Source organism: Mastacembelus armatus, chromosome 1 (assembly GCF_900324485.2).
Source record: "Mastacembelus armatus chromosome 1, fMasArm1.2, whole genome shotgun sequence".
NCBI classification, from domain to species: Eukaryota; Metazoa; Chordata; class Actinopteri; order Synbranchiformes; family Mastacembelidae; genus Mastacembelus; species Mastacembelus armatus.
Genome location: NC_046633.1, coordinates 11,123,253 through 11,147,432, shown reverse-complemented (window position 1 = coordinate 11,147,432; position 24,180 = coordinate 11,123,253). Strand labels below are relative to the sequence as shown.

Below are 24,180 nucleotides of genomic sequence, written 5' to 3'. Positions count from 1 at the left end.
ATGTAGAGGTAATCTTTGTTGTGATGCTTATTCAAAAGTCGGTGAACTGAATTTGACCTTTTCTTTAATTTACTTGAAATATATGAAATAAATAGATAGAATCTATCATCTCACTGCTAAGCTAAATGTAAGCTACTAATATTTACTGTAGCTTTACTAAGTAATTAATAGCTGAGAAGCATCTCAAAAAAACAAATCAACACTTGCCTCAAGGCAAAGCACTGTCAGAACCCACATTCAAGTGGAAATCCCAGAATTTCAGGTAGTACCAAATAAATTCCAGACATAATGTAAAATGTACCATGTTATTCTGTAGCCAAGGGATAACACTTTTAGAAAGTTCATCTGGTAGTAAAACCCAGTTGAACAGGACTAATGGACTAATGAATTCATAGCAACAACAACATTATGGAGCTCCTGCTTTTGTTCTGTTTTTGTAGAATACAAAATGTGAAATATTATTGATTAGGCAGGATTGGCAAATTTCCCAGTAAAACACATTAGCATGTTGTTATTTGCTGCGATTTATTCCTAGTAGATGACAGTTAATAAATATTATGTGCATTATCTGCATCTACCTTCACAAATAAACAGTCCCCCTGTGTCTCAGAGTTTCTTTGACAGCTCTTTAGTAAAAAAAAAAAAAAAAAGTGAATTTATTTATTGAACCTATAATTGGTTTTATGACATCAAAGTATTTAAAAAAAAGCATGAGAGCAGATAAACGAATCCGTAATACAGTATGTCACAACATCCGCCCAGTTCTTAAGTCCATATCTGCTTTTGTTTTTTCTTTTCCTTGCATCAAGTCTCTCGTCATTTCGGATACTGCCACTCCCACCTGTCCTGTAATGACCCCATCATTCCCACCATTATCCCTTACCTGACTCATGAACAAACCTGCACAACCTTGAACTATTTCCTCATCATTTAGCAGCAGCTTATCTTTTTAAATTCCTCACCAGGTTATTGGGTTTTACTTTTATCCAAACCATGCCAGACTTTTCTCCTCTGCCTGCCAGTTTTTGCTTGTTCTGAAAACCATCAAGCTCATAGCTGTTTACATATTTTATTATACAGGGTTTCCATAAAGTCTCTTTACAATTTACAAAGATACGGGACATTAGCAAAAGATCACTGATGCCATTGCCACCATTGATGAGGCTATGCTACAGTGAACATGGCAAGAAATCGAGTACCGTTTTGATGTGCTTTGTGCAACTAATGGTGCCCATATAGAGGTTTATTAAATGAGGAAAAAAAAAAAAAAACTTCAATATCTACTCCTTATTTTGTAATAATTTCCACATATTTGTCTGTTCATTTGCTTTTGTAATCATTGTTTGTGCCTGTTTTTGATTTTCACCTGCATCCAATAACAAGTAAACTTCAATTCTTATCTTTCTTCTCTGTCTGTGAGTTGGGTTTCCTGGTCCTAACTTTGTTTCCTGGGGCACTAGCTATAAAAAAATAACTGTCTGCTTTAAAACAGGTAATTAAGTAATTTTGAAGTTGCAGTAAATTTTTATATGAACACTGAGTCATCCAAAAATCTAATCAGAAAAAGCAAACAGTCCAACCATCTCAGCCATTTGGAATCCAATGAAAGAAAAAATTATACCGTGAAGTTCAGTCATTTTACTTGGCAGACACCACTGAGCAGTAAAAGCTTATGTCCTGCTATAACACCATACTGAGTACTATAATATATGACACAGGAGTTTTCTCTGCAACCATTCTCACAGTGTGTATATTACAATGCTGTGAATATTGCTCAACAATATTTCCGGCACTATACATCCACTCCGTGCTTTTGTGAACATTTTAATAGAAGCTTAAATACAAGGATATGCTCAACTCATTTATTTTTTATTTGGCAATTATCTCCCTACTTTTGAAGGACAAGTTTGTACATACCTGCTCCAGGACTGGATTGAGAAATTAGGAAAAAAAAAAATGTTAGTGCTAGGGCAGCATGGTGAATTGGTGATTAGCACTGTTGCCTCACAGCAGGAAGGTTCCTGGTTCGAAACCTGCCGGGGGCCTCTCTGTGTGGAGTTTGTATGTTCTGCTTGTGTGGGTTTTCTTTGGGAACTCTGCTTTCCTCCCACAGTTCAAAAACATTTATATTAGGTCTGAATTGCCCACAGGAGTGAGTGTGTGTGTGTGTGTGTGTGTGTGTGTGTGTGTGTGTGTGTGTGTGTGTGTGTGTGTGTGCGCGCGCGCGCGTGTGTGCGTGTGCGTGCGCGCGCGCGCGTGGTTGTTTGTTTGTCTCCATCAGTCGGTGTCCGACACCGGCTTCTGTAAAGTTTCCGCCCACTGTCTGAAGCGGAAGGTGTTTGTTTCGAGGTCTCTTGCCGTAAACTGGAAGCAAACGTCTGAGCTCCGTTATGTCGGTGGCACATCTGCAGTCATCACGGGTTGTTATTAACTCTGGGAGCACTGAGGACAAAGTCGCTATCGCAGACATGTAGCTCTGAATATCGAAGCGACGTGTATTGATTTATTCGGCTATGGCAGCCTGGTAAACGGTAAGGCTGTAATGCTTTAATGACAGTTTGTTTGTTGACGTAGCTAGCGTTAACGTTAGTTACGCCAAAACCTCACGGTTAGCGTTAACGCTACCTGGCTAACTAACTAGCTAACCTTCATCAGCTGCAGCAAACTTTCAGCACAATACTGAAGGCCTGAGTTACGTAAATTTAAAATGACAATAACGTTACAAAATCCACGGCGTCGTGTCCGTCATTTTTATTTTTATGTGGTGGTTTAAAAAACACAGTGTAGCGAGTTATAGTAGCAGCTGGACGTTGTATGATTGATTGTTTAGCTAGTCTTGACTATATTAAGTGCATTGGCAGTTGTGTGTTTGTTTTGCTTGTGTCATTGTTGAGTATCATTGTTAGCGGTTTCCTGTTGCTTGTGACTGTTTCCAGGTGCTCCTGCCGTCACGGTGCTCCTCAGTCTCTGCTGCCATGGAGGTGGGTAGCCTCCCTGTGGAGCTGTGGAGGGTTATTTTGGCTTACCTGCCTCTCCCTGACCTGGGCCGCTGCTGCCAGGTATGCCATGCCTGGAGGGAGCTCATCCTCTCTCTGGATAAAACCCGCTGGAGACAACTCTGCCTAGGATGCCCTGCGTGCCGGCACCCCAACTGGCCCAGTCAGCCCCATCTCGACCCACCGTCTTGGAGGGAGGCACTGAAGCATCACGCCCTGGCCACCCGTACCTGGGCTCAAACTGGAATGGAGCTCCAGTCTTCTGCATGCCTGGTCTTTTTCCGTCGTCAAAAAGACCGCAGGGTTTGGCATGTGGGACCTGGGTGCGAGTTTGAGACTCTGCGCGGGGTCCTCGGGGTAGTGGGGCCATATGACCGTGTGGTTCTCCATCCAGGGGTATATGAGGAGCAGGCAGAGGTGAAACTGAAGGTTCCTTTGGAGCTGGTCGGGCTGGGCCGACTGGGTGATGTAGCACTGCTGGTTTGTATAGAGCAGCAGTGCCCCACCGCCAGGCTGTGTAATCTGGTGTTCATGCCACCCTGGTTCTCCACCGTGGTCTACAAGGTGAAGTAACATGATTTCTTCAGACAACAATCTCTTCTTAAGTGTTCACAGTTGTCAGTATGGTCTTGATGAAGTTACTTAACTTAGTTTGCTCACCCATGTAGGGCTCCAACAACTATTTTCATTTTTACTGAATCTGTTCATTATTTTCTCAGTGAATTATTGAATCATTTTCCATAAAATATCACAAAACAGTGAGAAAAACCCATCACAATTTTGTCATGCCCAGGGTAATCTGTTCAAATAGCTTTTTGGTCATTCAGTAGTCCAAAATCCTGAAGCTTTCAGGGCACTGTCACAAAAGAAAAAACATAAATCTGATTACAATGGTTGAGTTGGAGAAAGATGATCAGTTAGCATTATTTCACTAATAATTATTATAATTATTTTGCTAAATTCTACAGTTTCTTAACTAAATCAGATCCAATCATATTTTTTTCTTTCTTGATGAATTACCTTCTCTTCCTGCTTTACTCTAGACATCATTGGGTCACGTCCAGCTAGATAACTGCAACTTTGAAGGGGCTCAGCTGCAAATCCGTGGTCCAGGAACCTGTCAGGCTCGGTTCTGCTCCTTCTCACAGGGCAGCTCTGCCCATTTGCTGGGTGTTGTTATCAGTTTTTTGGACAGCTGTGACTTCTCGGGCAGTGACACAGCTTCAGTGACTGTTGAAGGTCCTCCAGTGTCAGAAAGGAATTGGGCTTGTAAATACTTGGCTGCATTGACCAGGACGTTCCCATCATGTGGTGTGTCTGGGGATAACAGTAACCCTCTGGTTTGCACTACTGGTGGACATCAGCCTCCAGTTAAAAATATTAAAAAAGAGCATATGAGCATAGAGGATTGGCAGAGGAAGACGGGTGTCGACGCAGTGTGTCAGGGCACAGTGATTGAAGGTGGTTGGAGCGATGGTGAACGGAGTGAGGGAGAGGAGGAGAACCGAGATGGAGAAGGAACTAAAAATACCAAAAAGCCATTAACACTGGATTACAAACTCCCATGTGACCAACATGGACTATCACATTTGCTGAAGCCTCGGCCAGATGGCTCTCTGCCACCGGCATCCTCCCCGGATCCCCCATCTGTGATCCCTGAACCCCTTACTTTTCAGCAGGAACTAAATAGGGACCCAGAAGCACAGATGTTAGCAGCCTCTACTCTTGGTTGTATCCTCAGACGCTGCCTCTTCAGGGATGGGAAAGGTGGTGTGCACTTGTCCAATTATGGACAAGCTCGGCTAGAGGGCAATGTTTTCCGTGGGCTGAACTATGCTGTCCGCTGCATCCAGAACTCCACAGTAAATAAAGTTATAATTTAGTTTCAGACTAATAAAATGTTATTTCATTGTAATTTAACACATTATATTTCCATTGCATGGTGGCTGTTGCATCTAGAATGTCATTTAGGTAATGTTTCAAGTGAAGGACATAGCCAAGATCATGAGTAATTAAGCAGCACTTTCCTACTGATGGTGTTACTCGAGCTACCTCTTTTTCTCTGACCACCCTCAGATAGTGATGCTGAGAAACGAGGTGTGCGAGTGTCGTGCGTCAGGTGTGTTCCTGCGTCTCTCTGCTCAGGGCCTTATTGCAGAAAACAACATCCATTCCAATGGAGAGGCGGGGCTGGACATCCGAAAAGGGGCTGACCCCATAATAGTGGTAACTGATGCTCCATTGTCCATTAAAGTTGATCATTTGTTTTTAAAGATTCTGTTTTGTAAGCCTCAGAAACCTATCCGATTTATTTGGGCAAATTACTGTTACATTATTCCTACACAAATTATCTTGAACAGCTGTATGCAGCAAAAAGCATATTGAATTAATACTGTTAGTAAACCAAAGACAGTGCAGCATAATATGGGCACAATGCTTTTATGTGTAATATCTTTTCTTTCTTGGGTAGCAGTAATTCATAAAATCAACAGTTTGCATTATAACAAAACTGGATATATAGCTGCATGTATAATATACACTAGACAAATCCTTTAACCTCCCACTGAAGTCTCAAAAAACCCTAAACCTAGACATGTCCTTGTGTATCAGAAAACATTGTGCAAGCATTTGGTCTGAATGCTGCTTAAGCTAAATCAGTTGCATAGGGGACTCTGCCACATTCAGAACTGATACAAACAATACATAATAATCATACAAAGTCCATTTACTAGTTAGTCCAAGAGCTTTCAACATCATCTCACTGCAGACTGTCTTAATAATTTACTCACTATGACATTAAGAACAAAGATGGGTACATAATAAACCAGATGGATTCTTAATGTGGACTTTTACTAAAGTAAAAACAACACTTTTGCTGCTCTTAGCTTGGTCATCTAGTTCTACTCAATTTTTACAGTCACATTTTGTCTTTGGTTTCCACAGTGCAACAAGATACATAGTGGTTTGCGTTCTGGGGTGGTTGTCCTTGGCAATGGGAAAGGTTCAGTTCGCAGCAACCAGATCTATAACAACAAGGAAGCAGGCGTATATATTCTCTTCAGCGGAAATCCTGTGGTCAGGTAGGTGGGACTCCACAAACACATAACCTCCTAGGAATGGGTCCTCCCTGATTTTCCCAGTATTTGGATATATTAAATTTTTGTATGTAACATATAATTTTTTTCCATCATAGACGAAAGATAAGATTTCAGGGCATACATGTTTCTAATGCATCAAATTTAAACATTATTATTAGGTACTACCACAAATACAACAGGCCATAATCACAGCACACGTTTCCTTTAAAATGTCATTTATATAAACACTTGATATTGTATTGCTTAATATTGAGCTTGACTTCAGCAACTTAACAGTCACGCACTGCTGCAGTACTTTGGTATAGACCATGTTGCAAGACATAGCCAAGCATTTTGCAGTGAAAGCATGTTATTAGAGGTATAGTTAGGGGTGCAATTGCTATCATTAACAAGCAAGCCCAGTCTAGTGTCTTTGCATAGACATAACGCCTCAACTTGTTAAATACTTGCTTCCTACCTACTTACATTCTCTCTTCACTTGCTCTTTAAGTGGGAATCACATCTTCCAAGGCCAGGCAGCAGGGATTGCTATAAATGAAAATGGCAGAGGAACTATAACAGGTGTGTATGGGACTGTCCCACATCTTTGTCCACGTTACACATTCCAAGCTAGATAGGTTCTCTGTTGTACGCCATTGCTGTGGCTTTTATGCACTAAATTAAATTAGTAACTGGGTTTTTATATATAAATTCATTTTAATTCCAGAGAATGTAATCAGAGAGAACCAGTGGGGAGGGGTGGACATCCGCAGAGGAGGCGACCCCATCTTGAGGAATAACTACATTTGTTATGGCTACTCAGATGGCATGGTGGTAGGAGAGAGAGGCCGTGGACTCATTGAAGGAAACTACATCTACTGTATGTAATTTCAGTCTGATAACAGAATCCTGAATCAGTCTCTACTTATATGCAACAATTGCACATGTTTTATTTTCTTTCTTGGTTCTCCTTTATACCTTTCTTCAGGTAACAAAGGTTGTGGTGTGTGGGTTATGTCATCCAGTCTCCCACAGCTCCTAGGAAACTACATCACCCATAACTATATGTATGGGCTGGCAGTGTTCTGCAGGAAAGACCCAGAGAACATTGAGCCCAGGGAGGGGAACTGGCCAGGGCAGGAAGGGATTGGGGGAGAAGCAGCTGGTGGTGGTGAAAGGAGGGGAGTAGAAGGAGAAGGACAGGAAAACTTGAATGAAGAAGGTGAATTGTTTGCATGGGAGAGCGATCTGGACAGCGAGGATGAGCGCCATTCTGCCCGTCGTTCCATCAGTGTGGCCCTGGTGGAGAGCAATTGCATAAGCTACAATGGAGGTAAACACACCTGCTGAGTATAATGGTGTTGAGTAAACGAAGGTCGCTTTCTCCCCATCTCTAATGTACTCCATCATTCTGTTTCCCCTTTCTGTAGCAGTTGGACTTTACGTAAAGAGCAGCGAGCCCCTGAATGTTTTCGCTAACCTAGTTAACAGTAACCATGGCACCGGCATTGCTGTGCTGCAGAGCAGTCAGCTGACCCGACTGGTTACGAACTGCATTCTTCAAAATGGTCGAGGTGGCGTTACAGTGGAGAAAGACTGCCGAGTGGAACTTCGAGGCAACGGCATCTATGAAAACTGTGGCCATGGTGTCAGCTTCAGTGGTAACGGACAGATTGTGGAGAATGATGTGGTTGGAAACCGTGGTTATGGAGTCCAGGTGTCAGGCAGTGCTGACATCAAGGTGAGATGGTGTGAGGCATGAACACAATTAGACTTATTTCATATACACTTGTTATAACACTGTGCATTACTTTTGTCATTGTGTGTTTCTTATGAATGATTTTTATTCTTTAGGTACTGCGCAACCGTGTCCAACCAGCACAGGGCTGTGGCATTGCTGTGCTAGGGCCAGTAAAAGGTGTGATCCATGATAATCTCTTGTTTCAAGGCCACCCTGGAAACAAAAAAACACTACTACATATGGACCCTGACAACGAGAGCTGTGTGTTGCGCAACAACAGTATTCTAAGGCATAATAACAGGTAACTAGGCAACCAACAGAAAGTGCCAGAGATTTGAAGACCACCAGTGGCTTTACTGTCTCTGTACTCTTTCTCCTTTTATTCTGTTGTTTACACACTTGAACGGGCTTGAGTTGTTCTTTTTTTAATACACGATCAAATGGTAATGACAAATCAATCTGACATGACATGAAGCTGCAGACACTACATTATAATGTACGATAACAGAAATCTACATACAGCACAGGACAGTATTCAGACTCTAATTTGGAACTTTGTAGAAGCCCCTGTGGCAACAACTACAGTCATCCTAGTCATCAGACAGACTTGACTAACTGGTGAACACAAGCCGAATATTCTTCTCAGGAGCTGGTAGAGTTATATAAGAGCATTAATATTGGACTTGTATTTGTCAGGTTGGAAGAAATCAAACTCCAAGTGAATGATAATGTTGCTTCACACCAACTAGTTGTGCAAATATATTATAAATATATGATAAATATAATTAATTGCAGGTTTAACATCTGCATCACTTCTGTTTTTTGTATGAATTTTCTGTCTGGAAAAAAAAAATCATATTTACTGTTTTTATCACTTTGCATTTTGTAGCTGTACATCTGCTCCTCCCTGGGTTTTAGAAAACCCTCCTCCTCGTCCACTGGCCAGCTCCCCGTCTGGCTTCTCCTCATCCCAGCATCCTTCCCGACTTGGAATTTCCATGACAACCAGGATTAGCGCCACTGTGGAGAGCGGTTGCCACAGTGGCAGCATGTTCTGCTCCATCCTGTGAATATTGTCAAGCACCTACAAACTCATATAAATGACTTGTCCAAATGGTGTATTATCATACATTTGGACCACTCTGAACTTTGAACCTACAAAATGCGAACTAATGACGTGAAGCCTGAGTACAACACATTTAAGTGTTGTCGTCACCCTACATCAATTTCCATACAAAAGCTTTAACTTAATCATGCTCCTTAACATGCAGGACTGCTGTGCTGTCTTTAATTTTGTGAGTTAGCTTCTGAGACTTGCTGGTTAGGAGGTGCACATTTATAAATCCTAGCAGGAGTCAAAGGAATCAGATGACAGCTTCAACCATGCTACAAAATAAAGCTGTGCCTTTTTTTGACTTTTTAAATCAATGAATGTAGCTAGGGAAGAAGTTGTCATAGTTTGAGGTGTATATGCAAGAAAAAAAAAAGAAAGCCAACCTTAAACTTCTGCCTCTTATACAAAGCTTTTCTGTTTCCAGATTAGTCTGTTTTTATATCATTTCCTCCATGTTGTACTTAAAATGTGATGCAAATCAGCTTTGAAATTCACTAAGGGGGGAGAGGTTATCATTCCAGATATTAACATGGTGCACATTGACACAACCACACACACTTGAAAGATACAAAAGACACTCGTGCAATATGTGACTTCTCCAAGTGTGCCTATATGGCCTTTATGTTTTAGATGGTTTTTGTCATCTAGAATTTGTTTACAGCCCATTACTACACTTTTTTATCATAGATATTAAACATCAACAGCATCATATGTAACTTTATTTGTCTACACATTAATAAACAGCTCTTTTGTGGTATTTCAAAATTTCTACTGTTTCCTCTTTATTCAGTTTTTGCCTTTTCCTATCAGTCTTCAGCGCATTTTCTTGCGTTTGCGTCTCTCTGTGGACTGCTCGTATTTGACCAGAGGGAGAACAAGAGAGGCCCGCCTGTGTTCGTCTCGCAGCTCACCCTCATCACTCTTCCCCCGGGCTGGTCTAGTGAGAGTTAGTCCCATTGACTTTGCAATTTCAGTCATCCTATAGAAAAAGCATGAGTTACAGTGACAGTGCTGTGATAACCAGTTGGATATAACAAGAATAGTACAATTCACAGCCTGAAAAAATATTTACAGTAGTATACAAGGATGAGTCACAACACCAATGACCTTAAGAATGGTTCACATTAAAAAACAGTACACATGCTAAAGTCCTCATGTAAGAATGGATACGTGGCTTTTTTTCTTACCTGGCCTCTGTAATTCCCAGGTCACGATGCAGTAATGTGAGATCAGCAGTCATCTGACCCATGTGCAGCAGCAGGGCCAATGAGTAAGTTGCTAATTTGACACGCATCGATGTTGACACTATGTTCTGGACCCTAAAAGATGTAGTTAAACTTGTATGTGCTTAAAAGATACTGCATAGGAAATGTACTCCCTGTGAATGTTATAATAAAAAAACCAGCATGTACGAAATTCCCATCATCATACCTGCCATTGCTGAAAGTTTCCACAGTGAATGTTCTGAACAGTTTATTCTGAAGGATGCGAGGGCAGCCTGATTCCTGCCAGACTGTAGATATAAACATAAATGACTGTAAGCGTTGGTCCCAGAAGAAGACGCACAGAGTACTGCTGACATACCGTCCAGGCCATATGTATTTGGATAGTTACATATTTTGTGGTTGAGGCTCTGTCCTTCAGCATATTTAGTTTTAAATAAAATAATGGATACCACATCAATAGGCCCAAGTCTCTGCTTTAATTTGAGCAGGTTTGCATCAGTATAGAAAGAACTCTGTGGGATATATATATATATAACCATTTGAACACTTAGGGCCCAAAGTGGGCCCCAAACTCCTCTAAGGTTATGACAAGGAAACACGTATGCCTGCAGGGTATCTCAAATACTGCTCTATTGGTATTGACAAAACTACTCAAATTTAAACCCCATAATTCTCTAATGTTGTATCTATTATTTTATTTTAAAGTGAATGTGCAGATCAGAACAAATAAATATGTAAGTTTTTCTGTTGAGGACTATATGAAGAAAGTAAACAACATTACTCACTCTTGTGTGAGACGATCTTCTGCCGTGCTAGTTTGAGAAGCAGAGAGAGGTAAAAAGCGCAGCGTGCTATTTTATCTCTCGCTTCACCTTCAGCTGGCAGGTTCTCTAGGTGCTTCACGACAGACAGACACCTTAAAAAAGAAATTAGAAATCAAGGAAATGCACATGGCAGCTTTAAAAATGTCTCAGCAAGTGTGACCTCTGCGCTCCACCCTACCCTGCATCATCTCTCATCTTCTTCAGCTCCTCAGGAGTGAGTGCTGCCATCTTGGAACCAGCCTGTTCCAAAGTACCAAACTCCACTGGGCTCAAGACTGTGGATCTCAATTAAGGATGGAAACCCAAACAAATTCTTACATTACCTCAGTGACACAAAAAAAATACACATAAAATTGATGAAAGATACGATCATCAAACGAGTAGATGTCTTCAGGTCTGTCTGCATTTGCGTTGCAAGGAGGCAGGTGGAGAGCCAGGTCTCCTTGGGACTCTGTCTCAGCCACTTCCTGCTGTAGAACTGAAAACAGAGAAAAGAAAAACGATTAAAAAAAAAAAAGAGAGAAACACACTGATACAAAAAACAGCTCACATGGAGAGAAATACGTCAACACATCCTGCCAGACCTTACCTTCCAAACCCTTCTGATCGATCACACTGCTGGCAGCCTTTGCCACTGCTTTGTGCAAGGTATCACTTCCCACCTGATTCAGCCTGCGGGACGTCAGTGCTCTCTTCTGTTTGTTGGTGCCAAACGCCTCAATCAAAGAATCAACCTAAAGAGAAAATACAATTACAATTAAAACCATGCATCTTCTTGTTTTATTCCAGTTCTTTCTTAATTAGAGACAAACCAGGACAAATCCACTACCTTGTCTCTGAAGGACTGAGTAGAGTCCTGAGTTTCTGCAGCCGCTGCTGTCTCTCCTGGTGAAAAATAATAATATAAGAAAATTTTCAATGACAAAACCTCAAACAAAAGTAACTATAAACAAAGTACTAAACATTTCCCTTTCAACAGATAGTGATGTGGCTGTGTGGCATGGATGCCTGTTTTCCCATTACCTGGTAGAACAGGTTGCATGTTGAAGAGCTGGGCATGGTGCAACTCCATTTGCATGGTCTTTCTGTTCAACACGCCAACATAGTATCTGAACAGACACCAAATAGAATATTTAAGGTGAATCCTCTTCACAGTGGATGTGGTCCTAGTCATGATTTCTCAAAATATGCTCAAACGACTTACTTGCAAAGACTATTGCATTTCAGTGACCCCGCTCCAAAATTACTGCCAACATAGGACAGTCTCTCAGATTCAGCAACCTAGATAGAGGACAGGGGACACCATAAGCAAAAGTCTTGAGCAGTAGGTAGAGTAAGCCCAAGCTGAAAGAGTCATCTGATTGATGTGAGGTAGAGTGGAAATGCATGACACAGAGGATGAAGGTAGTTTTTCATCTTCCTCACCAATATCCGCCTGCTCCTTTTCCTGGGGTTGTTCTCATCTGTGTTCTTGTACATGGCGAAATCCAGTTTGTCTGCATTTTTGAGTCTTCCGTTTGAAAAGCGGACTGTGACATAGAGACAAAATGAAGATCTTGTGGACACCAGCGATTAACACCATCAAAAACGCGTTTGTGTTCATTTACATGTGTGGATTTCATTTATGCATCTTTTTAACCTTAAAACTAACTCAACTCACATGGCCATCACTCCAGACAACACCAAACTAAAGTAGCCTTGCAGCGAGCACCCACGTGCGCAATACAAATAGATGTTTTTACAAAACATGGTTAATATTTAACAGCACGATTATAAATCTGCATTTTCATCTAGAAAAGTTTCGACAAGTAAAATATAGTCACCTATAACCGCTTGATCAGACTCTGTCTCTTCTTCACAACACACTAGCGAGCAGGAGGCAGCCATGGATGTTGTCATGTGTTTTCAGGTGAGGCAAGAAGGTTCACTCCTCCGTACTTCCATCTTCGCCAAGATTCACGTTCAGGCTAAATCCCCAAGGTTTGGGCAAGCAGGGTGGAAAGGTCTAGCCGTATTCTTGAACTAGATCTATTTGCACTTGAACACTGGAAAAATCTGAAGGGATTTATATCTGGTTGAGATATTTACTGCTTACAAAGGCTATCAGCTAGTAGTGGTAGCTGGCAGTTAATAAGACGGTCATATACTTATTATATAATTTGTATAATGCTATTTTGCTCTTTATCTTTATAAAGTTGTAGTATTTTTTTTACAGTAATGCTTTTCTATTCCCACTGCACTATTAATTGTATTATCTCTATTCATATTATATATGAAGCGATGTGTTAAAAGAGAAGCTAGTGGCAGGAAGGAGCCTATCTTGACACAGTCTTCAGTCTTTGGGTACGGGCTGGTGTCGCAGCAGCGCCACCCTGCGGTGGCGCCCAGGAACCGCAGCTCTCCACTTCGGCGTGGCAGTGAAGCACAGCGCCCCCTTGTGAGTCTGGTTGGGAAAACCTGTCTGAGCTGGAAAATTATTAGAAATAATAACACAGGCATGTCGGAGCCCGGATAATTACCCTCAGTCAGCATCAGTCGTATTAGCTTGTGTGATACAACCGAGTGTGCCCGGGGGATGAGACTCAGACGCTTCCAGATGCTTGAGACAACCGGTCACCGTGAGCGCACATCCCGGGCAGCTTTCGGCCCCACAGACAGACCGTTCAACACGACTAAACTGTTAGTAACCATAGTGGACCGCCAGCGACGTAACGCTAGGACATTTAACGGGAGAAACGTTAGTTCGTCGTAGCTACGTTTAGCCTTAAAAACGCTGTTTCGACCCAGGTGACCGTATGTTTTGTGTTGTAGCTGCTGTGTAGCCAGCTACCCATAGCCTGGTCAGGGCCCTGTCTCTTGTCACCTACGCTTGGAAAAGTCAAGGTAACGTCAGATCTCAAATGTAACATGACAACAATCTGCTGTGGCTGTAGTTGGTTTAATTATTTACATGGACCCGTGCTAGTCAGGATTGAGTCGCAGGCCGTGTAGTTAGTGCACATCTAATGTAATTACATTGCTAATTGCTCTGTAGCTCCTGTGTTATCAGTACACTTATAAATAACGACACATACCTCAAAGAGCTGGACCAGCTTGTTCACCCTGTGTTATGTTCTAGTGAGGAACTGAAGCCATTGGAAAACACTGCTCTCGGTGTAGATCAATGAAAAACGTCAATCTCCCCGATACTGTTTTATTCACAGGGCCACAGCCTTTTAGCAAAAACAACAGTACAGTTTTATGTTTATTCTTTTCATTTTGCCTACGTAACATTTTCATCGCACTGTCAAGCTAAGGAAAAAAAAAAAACAACAAAAAAACATGTCTTAACCTTCACATTCACTCCCATCTGTTCCTTCCCTGGCCTCATTTTCGGCCTCCATCGTCATACTACTACCTCAGGCTGCAACTACTGGTATTTCTATGGTCATATAATCTGTGGAGGCTAACTGTATGCTGTTTTTTTTGCTTCACTAGTCCATAACTAAAACATATCCATCCATTAATCTATTATCTATAACCATCCATCCATTATCTATACCCACTTATTCCTAACCAGGATCACATTGATCTCCTGGAGCCTATCCCAGCTCTCTTTGGGTGAAAGGCAGGGGTACACCCTGGACAGGTCACCAGTCCATCACAGGGCCACATAGAGACAAACAACCACACACACTCACACTCACTCCTATGGGCAATTTAGAGTCACCAATCAACCTGACATGCATGTTTTTGGACTGTGGGAGGAAACAGGACTAACTGGAGTAAACCCACACAAGCACAGGGAGACCATGCAAACTCCACACAGAAAGGCCCCTGCTGGATTTCGAACCAGGAACCTTCCTGCTGTGAGGCAACCGTGCCAACCACCATGCTGCCAGTCGCAGCTGCATTCAGCAAATATTAATCTTTGTCAATGGACTAATCATTTTAGCACTGTAATTGTCTGTCATGTGTTTTTACCTTACCACCTTGATACCCCCTTAACCTTTTTACTTATGCTTATGAATGTTTTCAGGGTCATGGATTTCCCAGGCCACTTTGAGCAGATCTTCCAGCAGCTAAACTATCAACGTGTCCATGGTCAGTTGTGCGACTGTGTCATCGTGGTGGGCAGCCGACACTTTAAGGCCCACCGCTCAGTACTGGCAGCCTGCAGCACCCACTTCAGAGCCCTGTTCACTGTTGCAGAAGGAGATGCTAGCATGAACATGATCCAGTTGGACAGCGAGGTCTGACTCTTAAGATGTTATTAATATAATAATAATAATAATAATATAATGGTTCATAGCTATGACAGTTACAAAGTGTCAGTCGGTAAAAACTCCTGACATATTTTAAAGTGTGTCTTGCTACTGTTTCAAACAGTGCCAACGAGATCAAACAACCACTGGTTTACTTTCAGGTGGTGACTGCTGAAGCTTTTGCTGCTCTGGTGGACATGATGTACACGTCAACATTGATGCTGGGGGAGAGCAACGTCATGGATGTCCTCCTTGCAGCATCACATCTGCACCTCAACAATGTAGTCAAGGCCTGCAAACACTACCTGACCACTCGGACCCTTCCTATGTCTCCTTCATCGGACAGACCCGCCCATCACCACCCTCCACAGGAGCAGCAGAGGCACAGGCAGCAGCAAGTAGGAGACTTAACAATGAACCCTACTCTAGCAGCTAACGCTAACCTCACAGCAAATGCTGCCACGTCCAAGTTGCAGCGCTCCTTCCTGCTGCAACAGCTGGGGCTTAGCTTAGTGAGCTCCGCTTTGGGTGGGATGGAGGAGGACGGGGTGGGAAATGTAGTTGGTGGTAGAAGGGTGGAACAGCGAGCTTCCTTCCCAATCAGACGCTTTCATAAACGCAAGCCCTCTCTTGTGCTGGGTCTGTCGGAGGAAAGACCCAGGCAGAGGCAGCGCCCCTCTGCTTCTAACCTGGGGTTGTTAGGAGAAGAAGAGGTGAATGCAGACCGAGAAGAAAGAGCACTGCTCTCTCCCGACTCCCACAAGATGGGGGATGAATCAAAACTGGATGCTGCGATCACTGGCCTAGTAGGGGTGTCCCAAGATGATCCTCAGATGCCCACGCAGTCAGACAGTGGACACTGTGAAGGGGAGGACTTGGGGAGAATGCAGGGAGGGGTGAGCAAGGAGGAAGACATGGATGACCAGGACCATCAGGACAACAGAGCGGGGGTGAAGATCAAATCAGGGACGGAGGAGGAGGAGGGCGAAGAACAGGAACAGAAGGTAAAGTTGAGGCTTCTGCTGTTGGGTCACTGGTCTCTAGGTTTGCCTCATGCAAGAACATTTTCACATTCTTATCCTGAACCTGCAAGGGTATACTAGTTTTTTGAGTCAAATTGGCAACTGTACAAATTGAAAACCTTTGCAGAAGGAGGCGTGTGTTCATAAGATGTGATCATTAGCACTGTCAGCACCCTCACACGGCAGTGCTCAAAAGAATTGAATACAATAGAGGATGTCAACTGTTAGTAGCAACAGAGAAAGGCAGACCTTACATGTAGACTGGTAAATATGACAGGTTTTCTAAAATCATTGGTATATACCAGTTTGTGGCTCTAGTTTGCTCACTGTTTTTGCAGTCTCCTTGAATCTTTAAAACTCAAAAACTCACTTTGCCCCAGATGAAACTTCACCTTTGCTTCCCACAGGTGGTGGTTAAACGAGAGCCGCTGAGCTCACCTGAGCCGACAGATGAAATCAGCGATGTCACATCGCAGGCTGAAGGCAGCGACCCGGCCGAGCCCGGGGGTCAGGAGGAGGAGGAGAAGGTGGAACTGAGCCCAGAGAGCAGCGACCGCAGCTTCACCTCTGAACCTCAAACCAGTTCTGACTCTCTGCTGAAACCCAACTCTCAGCTCCTCCTCAAGAGCAGCATGGGAGGGGCTGGAGTCACAGGAGGTTTTGGGTGTAATAATGGTTTAAATAGCAAACCTGGTTTTAGTATTTCCAGCTTCCTTAGCCAGAAGGATTTCGGAAGTGGCGGCACAGGGTTGGTTACAAGTGAAGACGAGCTCCCTAACACAACAACTGGGGATTCAGTAGCACATCACTTCCTGCTGAGACAGGAAGCTGCAGGGCCGTCTGGCTCTGCTGCTTCTTCTCTTTTGCAGTCAGCTCCACTCAGTGGTGAGAATCGAAATGGTTTTGGAGACAATCTACAGCCCGACTCTCTGTTCCTCCGCCCAATGCATGATGGTTTGGGGAACTCCAGAGGAAGTGGGGGAGGTGCGCCTGGAGGACGTGGAGAGGTAGATCCCTTTGCTTTGGACTTCCAGCGCTCCAGTCTTGGACTTCACTCTCTGGGGCGACCTTCAAGAGGGGCTGGAGGAGCAACCACTGCTGCTCTTGGCTATCCAGGCTATAGACGTATTGCTCCAAAAATGACCTCCAGCATGGGAGGAGACGAAGGTGTTTGTGGTGTCCTCCAGGATGCCGCCTCTTCCTCTTCAAGTCTGGCAAGTCCCTTGCTTCTCAATGAAAGTGGTGGATATGAGATAAACAGTGGCAGGCCCACATCCCTCCCCCCTCAGCTGACCCGAGCTTCAGCAGACGTCCTGTCTAAGTGCAAGAAGGCTCTGTCAGAGCACAACGTCCTGGTTGTCGAGGGAGCTCGGAAATACGCCTGCAAAATCTGCTGTAAAACCTTCCTAACACTGACCGATTGCAAGAAACACATCCGCGTCCATACTGGAGAGAAACCCTATGCCTGTCTCAAGTGTGGAAAGCGCTTTAGCCAGTCGTCTCACTTATACAAGCATTCCAAGACCACCTGTCTGCGCTGGCAGAACAGTAACATGTCCAATGCCTTGTTATAGGGCTGAGATTAAAGTAGACTGAGCCATTAGGACGAATGCAGTCAGTGATGGGCTGAGTTTAAATTCCTAAAAGCAGCCAAATCCGATCAGCCGTTTTATCCAAACTAACCAGGTTCTGATCACAGACCAAAGATAGGGTTGACAATGTAATCATGCATTTGCATATCCATCAAGGCAGTAGAAGTTAGTGTAAACACATTTATCCTGTAGAAACATTATAGGACCTGCAAAAACACCACATTTATTACTACAATGGAGTCATTATAACATACCACAGATGTATATTCCCATGTAGAAATATCAAATGATTATGAGGATTTTTTCATTATTGTGAATACATGCAGCCCATGGACTTTCCATATGGCCCAGGCCAGTCTCGGACTGACTTTTAAAGTTGGCTATATTGTGTTTTTGAAGAACAGTCAGCACTTTTGTTAAGTGAAATGTAGATCTGCAGAATGGTAGTTTGTGGTACACTTATGGAAACAGATTTAATCATTATTATGCTCAATCTGCAGTCGTGCAGCACCATCATTATGATGGATATGATGTAAAATAGTGTTGTTCATTGCACATTTGTAAAATTTCATTGCACATTTGTAAAACATGTAGCAGCATCCTACATCAGACTGTCCTTATTGTGCATATTGACTCTGCCTTGTTATGTTCAAGAGCAGGCTAATAGACTTCATGATTCATTGAGCAGTAAAAGTACAGAGCATGTAGGGTTCATTTTCACCCTGTATGTAGGGAAGATGATATCAAATGATGAAGTAACATAAGCCTATTTTACTGAACTGATGGAATTTGAAAGAATTCTCAACCAGGACAGGAGCTGTTTAAAAAACTATGGATATTATTAGTCAACCAGGTGATGGTATATCCAAAAGTATAACACTTAGAGGTTAAATGCCTTGGACTCTACCAGTCGCTTGAATGAGAGGTGAAGTGTCGCCAGGACTGCTAGTCTAGTTTTAACCTAAAGCACTTTTTGCTGTCCAGAAAACAGTTCAGCATTTTCAGTGTCTGATCTTTTTTTTTTTTTTTTTTTTTTCAAACATAGTGAACAGATGTTTGACCTCAGTTCAATCAATTTTGAATGACCATTGTCAGTTGTGTTGCTGAGCTCAGTTGAAGGTGAGAATATGTCTGATAGTTGGCAAAGTAGTTCAGTTTGCAATGACAATGACCTTCACACGTCATGTGACTGACAATAAATCTCTGATGTACTTATACATGTGGTTTGTCAAGAAGTAGTTTTGCAGAAATGGGAAACTTTGAATTGTTCTAATGAACCTCTTGTAGTTGTCGAAGCTCTTAACATAGATGTTTTGTTGAGGGAACCATAATTGTCAGAGCAATGACAGAGGGAAAGAGTGTCAACATTTATACCAGGAAAATAATCCACATTTTGCTGGACCCTAGACTCTTTTGCAAAAACCAAGATACCTATGTATAATATTGCATTTTTAACAGTGGCATAAATGCAGTTTTTTTTTTTGTTAATTTGTTAAAATGTTCAATTTAAGATACAACACTAAGTGACTTTACCTGCGTATTGGTTACTGACCGAGAACAACCAGAAAAACTTCCATTGTGGCTCACGAGTTTACTGACCGGCCACAGTGTGTATGTGTATGTGTATGTGTGTGTACAGTATATGTACATGGATGTGTTCTGAGAGGCAGGGTCATTGGAAGAACACTTCAACACGTGTTGAAAAGTTGTTTTAGAAATGTAAATATTGCAGATTTGTGGTTAGATTAATAATTTTTTTCTTGGATAAGAGACAAAAATCATGAACAACTAAACATTGTGTATGGGTTTGCTACTGTACTTGATATCAGTGATTTATACATGTCTCTTTATACATGTATTGTTGTATCTGTTACAAAAGCACTTAGACAAATCCTTCTCTTTTATAGCTAATATGTTTTCTGGAATGTTTCAACTATGAAAACTTTGCTGTATTGCGATTATCCAGTTCTACCACCTCTTATGTTTTTTTTTGTTTTGTTTTGTTTTTAATCTATTTACACTAACCATTTTTGGGGGGCGGTCAATCATACAGCATTTCCTCTAAGCTGCCAAACTGGAATATAATTGAATTTGAGAGGAATATTTCACACTCCGTGTGCAAAACTCAGAGAACCAACATGCTGTCATGAAATCTTATCATCTTATAGAAAATAACATTTTTACATCAACCCATTATGGGATGCCTGACTTCCAGCATGTTGTAAATAAGAGTGGCGTCATTGGTAGGAAGTTGGTTAATTGAAATCAGTGTTCATGCAGTGTTGTAAAGTTCTGTTTTAGTGAACTCAAAGGATAACACTTTATGTACGTTTGCTTTTGTGTACAATATTGCTTGCTGTATTGTGTCACTTACACTGTCAGAGCACCACATGATCGTTACTTACATTTATCATTGACACCTTATTGTACTGTAGAGTCATTACACTGTTAGCTTATACAAAACAACAGCTTTAACACTTACTGATGGATAATTGTGACATTTTGTCTCATTGAAGAATAATTGCCTTGGAAAATGTTCTCCATGTCAACAGAAGATGATGTAATGTTTGCCCTGTAATTCTTGGCACTCTGGAATCAGTGGTAAAGTTGTTAAATCTTGGCCACACAGAGTTTAAAGTATGAGACCCCTTCCTCTGTATTACCCACTCATATTCAGCCTCTGCTTTCATCACTGAAAGAGAAAGCTGGATTATGGTCTCTGCAGAGTTGCAGAAGTGAAAGAGAACTGTGGTCCTCCCAAATGGCTTCCATGACTCATGCAGTGGCCTGTTAGGAAATTTTGCATGGTGCTGTCTTCTAACACTGTTTCCTCAACAGGTATTGTGAAAAAATGCACTGACTATTATCTCTGTATCAATATGCCAAAATGTTAAAAATGACATAAAAGGCCTAAATTGATTTTTAAAATCACTGCCTTATGCCCTGTAGCTTGAAAAGCTGGGCTTTTGTTGTTATGCCAAATCTGAAAGATTTCTGTCGTTTCTGCATATCTAACACAGTGTAACCATGAGAGGAGTAAGTGTTTGTCTCTACTGTTAAAGGGTATGGAGATTGTATAGTATGTTCAATTGTTGTATAGACTGAATAAAAAACAATGACATTCATTTTGCTGCTGGTGACAGTTTTATGAAATGGCACAGATTATTCAAGAATAAGACTTTAATGGTATTGTACACACTGAGCTAATGAAGCAGTGTCTCAAAAGTGGCTTATTTTCTTTCTTTTTTTTTTTTTTTTAAATAACTGAGTTGAGCTAATGCTCCAGTGTTCAGTCAGTTCCCAGAGTGGAAGTGATTTCTTCTCACAGCTTGAGCTCTTTCATCATCGGTTCTCCCCGCAGACCAAGGAGTAGATTGTTCACTGCCAGGGCAGACATGGCATTACGGGTGGTGTAGGAGGCACTAGCAATATGTGGCAGAATCACTGTGGGAAGATGGATTTTAGAGAAAGCACAAGAAATGAAAACTGGTCACTGTGGTAGTAAAATGCCTAAAATAGGTTTCTTGAAAACCTACAATTTTTAAAGCAGTTGAAGTCAGACGGACTCACCGCAGTTTTTAAGGGTAAATAGTGGGTGGCTGGTGGGCAGGGGCTCTGGGACAGTGACATCTAATCCAGCTGCTGCAATCTGCCCAGTGGACAGAGCCTCATACAAGTCTTCCTGGTTCACTACCCCACCTCTTAACACAGCAGAGGCCAAAATTTGAAACACAGGCACCGTATTGTAGCTGTCAGTGGATTTACATCATTCATTGGTTCATTTTAAGCTTGACTTAAGTGGTACCTGCTTGTGTTGATTAAGATGGAGGTATTTTTCATCTTGGAGAAGAGGTTCTTGTTGCAGATCTCTTTTGTTTCAGGTGTTAAAGCACAGCACACAGCCAGGAAATCTGACTGCTTGGCCAGGTCATCCAAAGACACTAGTCCAAGTCAAAGGCTTGTTGATATCACAAGACATAAAACTTCTACGAGCAAACTGACTATAACCAATTTAATTCTCTTAAACAACATGTCATGAATATCTTATATCAGGATGTGGAAGGATTATTTAACTGCACACAGCGCTTTTAAAGAGCCAGTGTAGTAGATTGCTGTTAAACCTCTCAACTGTCTATCCTGTTGAGTGAATGCACTGATGTGTCTTTTTACAGCAGCCATTTTGACTCATAGTGTCATAGTAGGGACAGTAAGCTACAGGTGTCATTAATGAAATGACCAATGTGTCTGTTGTACTCAAGTGTCCAATGAATTCATAGCAATGTGACAGTCAGCATGCAACTCAAACTGAAGTAGCTGAGTGGAATTGACATTTAATTATTTACACCTATACTTTTACAACAGTATAAAATGCTAGTATGATCAAATTTATGATCATACTAGTCCTTACCATACTCTGCCTTGATGATACTGGCCAGCTCCGGCCTAGGGGCCATGTCTGTGTAAATGAACTTCTTGACTTTAAAAGGTGCCAGACGCTCTGCAATAGCCACGCCTTCAAGCACAAACACACATTTTAACAGGAATCAGACCAACAGATGTGGCAGTGTGTTGAAAAGCTCAGTGTTGTGTGTAGAACATCAGATGTGGCATGCTCACCAATCCTGCCTAATCCAAGAATACCCACAGTGCTGTTGGCCAGCTCATACCCACACAGCCAAAGTGTCCTCCATGTGCCCCAGCCACCACTGAGTGCAAGAGATATCTGTGTTTATTAAAATACCATTTACTCATGTATATCTGTATATTTTGTGGTTGTATACATGGATAAATCTGTGTGTGTGTTATATTACGTCTTGGCTTCGTGTGTGGCCTCTATGAGCCTCCTGGAGGTTGTGAGCAGCAGAGCGACAGTCAGCTCAGCCACAGCATCTGTCAGAACATCAGGGGTATAACCGACACGGATCCCTCTGGGAGGAAACAGGCACAAACACATTACAGTGTTGCACATGTATGTCAACAGGTGTCTGCATATCAGAAAGCTTTGTGAGCCCTGGAAACAATGGCACTTTTGAACATATAAAGATAAAAAAATAAAATAAAATATGAAGATAGAGATCACCTTTTCTTCAGTTCCTCCAAAGAGAGGTGGTCAAAACCAACTGACATGGTACTAAGGACCTTTAGGTTTGGGCCTGCAAGAGAACATCACACATAAACTTGCACTAATGTTCACTGCATGTAGGTTACTTAGCTGGCTCAGACACTGTCCTCACACCTGCAGCATCTAACAATTCTGCATCGATCTTCTCAGTCAGGACGCAGAGCAGACCATCAACACCTTTGACCTTCTGAAGCAGCTCCTCCCTGGGCACGGGGACGTCATCTGAGTCCCACAGCTCGAACTGCACCCTGGGAAAACAGATTCTTTTTTATCCATAGAAAGTAAATATTCTGTCAAAGGTGCAAAAAGGTGCAGAGTCAATACTAAAATCCAAGCAACAGAGCCAGGAGGGATTTCTTTATATAAGTTAAAGCTCCTGTTTAGGAGCATATCTCTTGTTGTATCAAATATATTGCAACATACAGTAAAGGGTAAAGGGTCTGAATACTTATGTAAATGTGATATTTCAGTTTTTCCCTTTTAATAAACATTCCTAAAATTCTGTTGTCACTTTGTCATTATGTGGTACAGAATGTATATTAATGAGAAAAAAACTGATTTAAGGAATTGCAACATCAGGCTGCAACATAACAAAATTAGAAAAGTGAAGGTTGTCTGAATACTTTCTGTATGTCCCAGTATTGACAATAAGGTGCAGTGAGACATCTCCAAGTCAATTGTGGGGGAATACCCTTTAGGCTACCAGTCTTATCTGATCAACCTAAGGGCAAACATTAGCAGGTCTGTTTATTTAAAGTAAATGATGAACTTTACAAAGCACACATTCAAGTTAAAGGTGTTACTCCACAACAGATAATGAATTGGCCATACAAAATGCCCTTTGTGAAACTGTTCATTTTAAGAGACTTAACAGGAAGACACAACTTACTGTCCAGATTCACGGAGAATCTCCAGACCCCCAGGTGGGATCTGTCGGGAGACATACACCCGGGGCAAGGTTGACATTTTCTTCTTTATGTTGCTTGTTAGGCTCCCAGTGATATTCAAAGTAACGGCAGTCCGCTGGAGGCAAAGCAGTGCTGTACGGCTAAACCACATTGCCAAGGAGAGACTAGACAAAATCTGTGGGCAGATGTCTGAAAGATAAAAATGTTCTTTGGGATCTAGGCTCTGTTGTGCATGTGCATGATTTTGGCTGTAGTTCAGGGGGAGGTTCCTCTGTGTGTCTATGACCAATGTGATTATAGGGAGGGTGACTCTA

General features: G+C 42.1%; 4 protein-coding genes across 5 annotated transcripts; 2 read left to right on the top strand and 2 right to left on the bottom strand.

Annotated features, from left to right (window-relative positions):
- Window positions 1–2,313: 2,313 nt before the first annotated feature.
- Window positions 2,314–9,483, top strand: fbxo10 (F-box protein 10). Its single transcript, XM_026302890.1, has 11 exons — window positions 2,314–2,531; window positions 2,937–3,560; window positions 4,040–4,858; window positions 5,073–5,222; window positions 5,940–6,076; window positions 6,585–6,655; window positions 6,801–6,953; window positions 7,062–7,406; window positions 7,504–7,814; window positions 7,928–8,115; window positions 8,704–9,483. The coding sequence occupies exons 2-11, from the start codon at window positions 2,976–2,978 to the stop codon at window positions 8,882–8,884; spliced, it is 2,940 nt and encodes a 979-aa protein (XP_026158675.1). The 5' UTR covers window positions 2,314–2,531; window positions 2,937–2,975; the 3' UTR covers window positions 8,885–9,483.
- Window positions 9,484–9,630: 147 nt separating this feature from the next.
- polr1e (RNA polymerase I subunit E) lies at window positions 9,631–13,333 on the bottom strand. Its single transcript, XM_026302893.2, has 12 exons — window positions 12,802–13,333; window positions 12,404–12,507; window positions 12,183–12,259; window positions 12,002–12,087; window positions 11,808–11,863; window positions 11,568–11,712; window positions 11,346–11,456; window positions 11,157–11,253; window positions 10,940–11,070; window positions 10,360–10,441; window positions 10,116–10,247; window positions 9,631–9,907 (listed from the first exon to the last, which is right to left on the bottom strand). The coding sequence occupies exons 1-12, from the start codon at window positions 12,875–12,877 to the stop codon at window positions 9,742–9,744; spliced, it is 1,263 nt and encodes a 420-aa protein (XP_026158678.1). The 5' UTR covers window positions 12,878–13,333; the 3' UTR covers window positions 9,631–9,741.
- Window positions 13,334–13,403: 70 nt separating this feature from the next.
- zbtb5 (zinc finger and BTB domain containing 5) lies at window positions 13,404–20,961 on the top strand. 2 transcript variants are annotated; one of them, XM_026302892.2, is made up of 4 exons: window positions 13,404–13,861; window positions 14,997–15,210; window positions 15,384–16,226; window positions 16,652–20,961. In XM_026302892.2, the coding sequence occupies exons 2-4, from the start codon at window positions 15,001–15,003 to the stop codon at window positions 17,816–17,818; spliced, it is 2,220 nt and encodes a 739-aa protein (XP_026158677.1). In that variant the 5' UTR covers window positions 13,404–13,861; window positions 14,997–15,000; the 3' UTR covers window positions 17,819–20,961. The 2 variants fall into 2 exon arrangements, with proteins under 2 accessions (XP_026158677.1, XP_026158676.1); XM_026302891.1 differs by lacking the exon at window positions 13,404–13,861 and having other exon boundaries at window positions 14,805–15,210.
- Window positions 20,962–21,001: 40 nt separating this feature from the next.
- grhprb (glyoxylate reductase/hydroxypyruvate reductase b) lies at window positions 21,002–24,120 on the bottom strand. The gene is made up of 9 exons (XM_026302895.1): window positions 23,848–24,120; window positions 23,073–23,206; window positions 22,917–22,989; window positions 22,648–22,764; window positions 22,454–22,542; window positions 22,245–22,349; window positions 21,642–21,777; window positions 21,407–21,537; window positions 21,002–21,280 (listed from the first exon to the last, which is right to left on the bottom strand). The coding sequence occupies exons 1-9, from the start codon at window positions 24,015–24,017 to the stop codon at window positions 21,159–21,161; spliced, it is 1,077 nt and encodes a 358-aa protein (XP_026158680.1). The 5' UTR covers window positions 24,018–24,120; the 3' UTR covers window positions 21,002–21,158.
- Between the last annotated feature and the right edge of the window lie 60 nt (window positions 24,121–24,180).

Excerpts from the sequence above, each read along its gene's own strand:
- fbxo10 (XM_026302890.1), top strand. The coding sequence starts at position 2,976 with ATGGAGGTGGGTAGCCTCCCTGTGGAGCTGTGGAGGGTTATTTTGGCT. Across the intron at positions 6,077-6,584 it reads AGCGGAAATCCTGTGGTCAG|TGGGAATCACATCTTCCAAG; the intron begins GTAGGTGGGACT and ends TTGCTCTTTAAG. Across the intron at positions 7,407-7,503 it reads TTGCATAAGCTACAATGGAG|CAGTTGGACTTTACGTAAAG; the intron begins GTAAACACACCT and ends CCCTTTCTGTAG.
- polr1e (XM_026302893.2), bottom strand. The coding sequence starts at position 12,877 with ATGACAACATCCATGGCTGCCTCCTGCTCGCTAGTGTGTTGTGAAGAA. Across the intron at positions 11,071-11,156 it reads AAGATGAGAGATGATGCAGG|GTGTCTGTCTGTCGTGAAGC; the intron begins GTAGGGTGGAGC and ends TTCTTTTTTAAG. Across the intron at positions 10,442-10,939 it reads GAAGATCGTCTCACACAAGA|TCTGGCAGGAATCAGGCTGC; the intron begins GTGAGTAATGTT and ends TTATATCTACAG.
- zbtb5 (XM_026302891.1), top strand. The coding sequence starts at position 14,977 with ATGCTTATGAATGTTTTCAGGGTCATGGATTTCCCAGGCCACTTTGAG. Across the intron at positions 15,211-15,383 it reads TGATCCAGTTGGACAGCGAG|GTGGTGACTGCTGAAGCTTT; the intron begins GTCTGACTCTTA and ends GTTTACTTTCAG. Across the intron at positions 16,227-16,651 it reads GCGAAGAACAGGAACAGAAG|GTGGTGGTTAAACGAGAGCC; the intron begins GTAAAGTTGAGG and ends TGCTTCCCACAG.
- grhprb (XM_026302895.1), bottom strand. The coding sequence starts at position 24,017 with ATGTGGTTTAGCCGTACAGCACTGCTTTGCCTCCAGCGGACTGCCGTT. Across the intron at positions 22,543-22,647 it reads GCCACACACGAAGCCAAGAC|TGGTGGCTGGGGCACATGGA; the intron begins GTAATATAACAC and ends TCTTGCACTCAG. Across the intron at positions 21,778-22,244 it reads TATCATCAAGGCAGAGTATG|TGTCTTTGGATGACCTGGCC; the intron begins GTAAGGACTAGT and ends GACTTGGACTAG.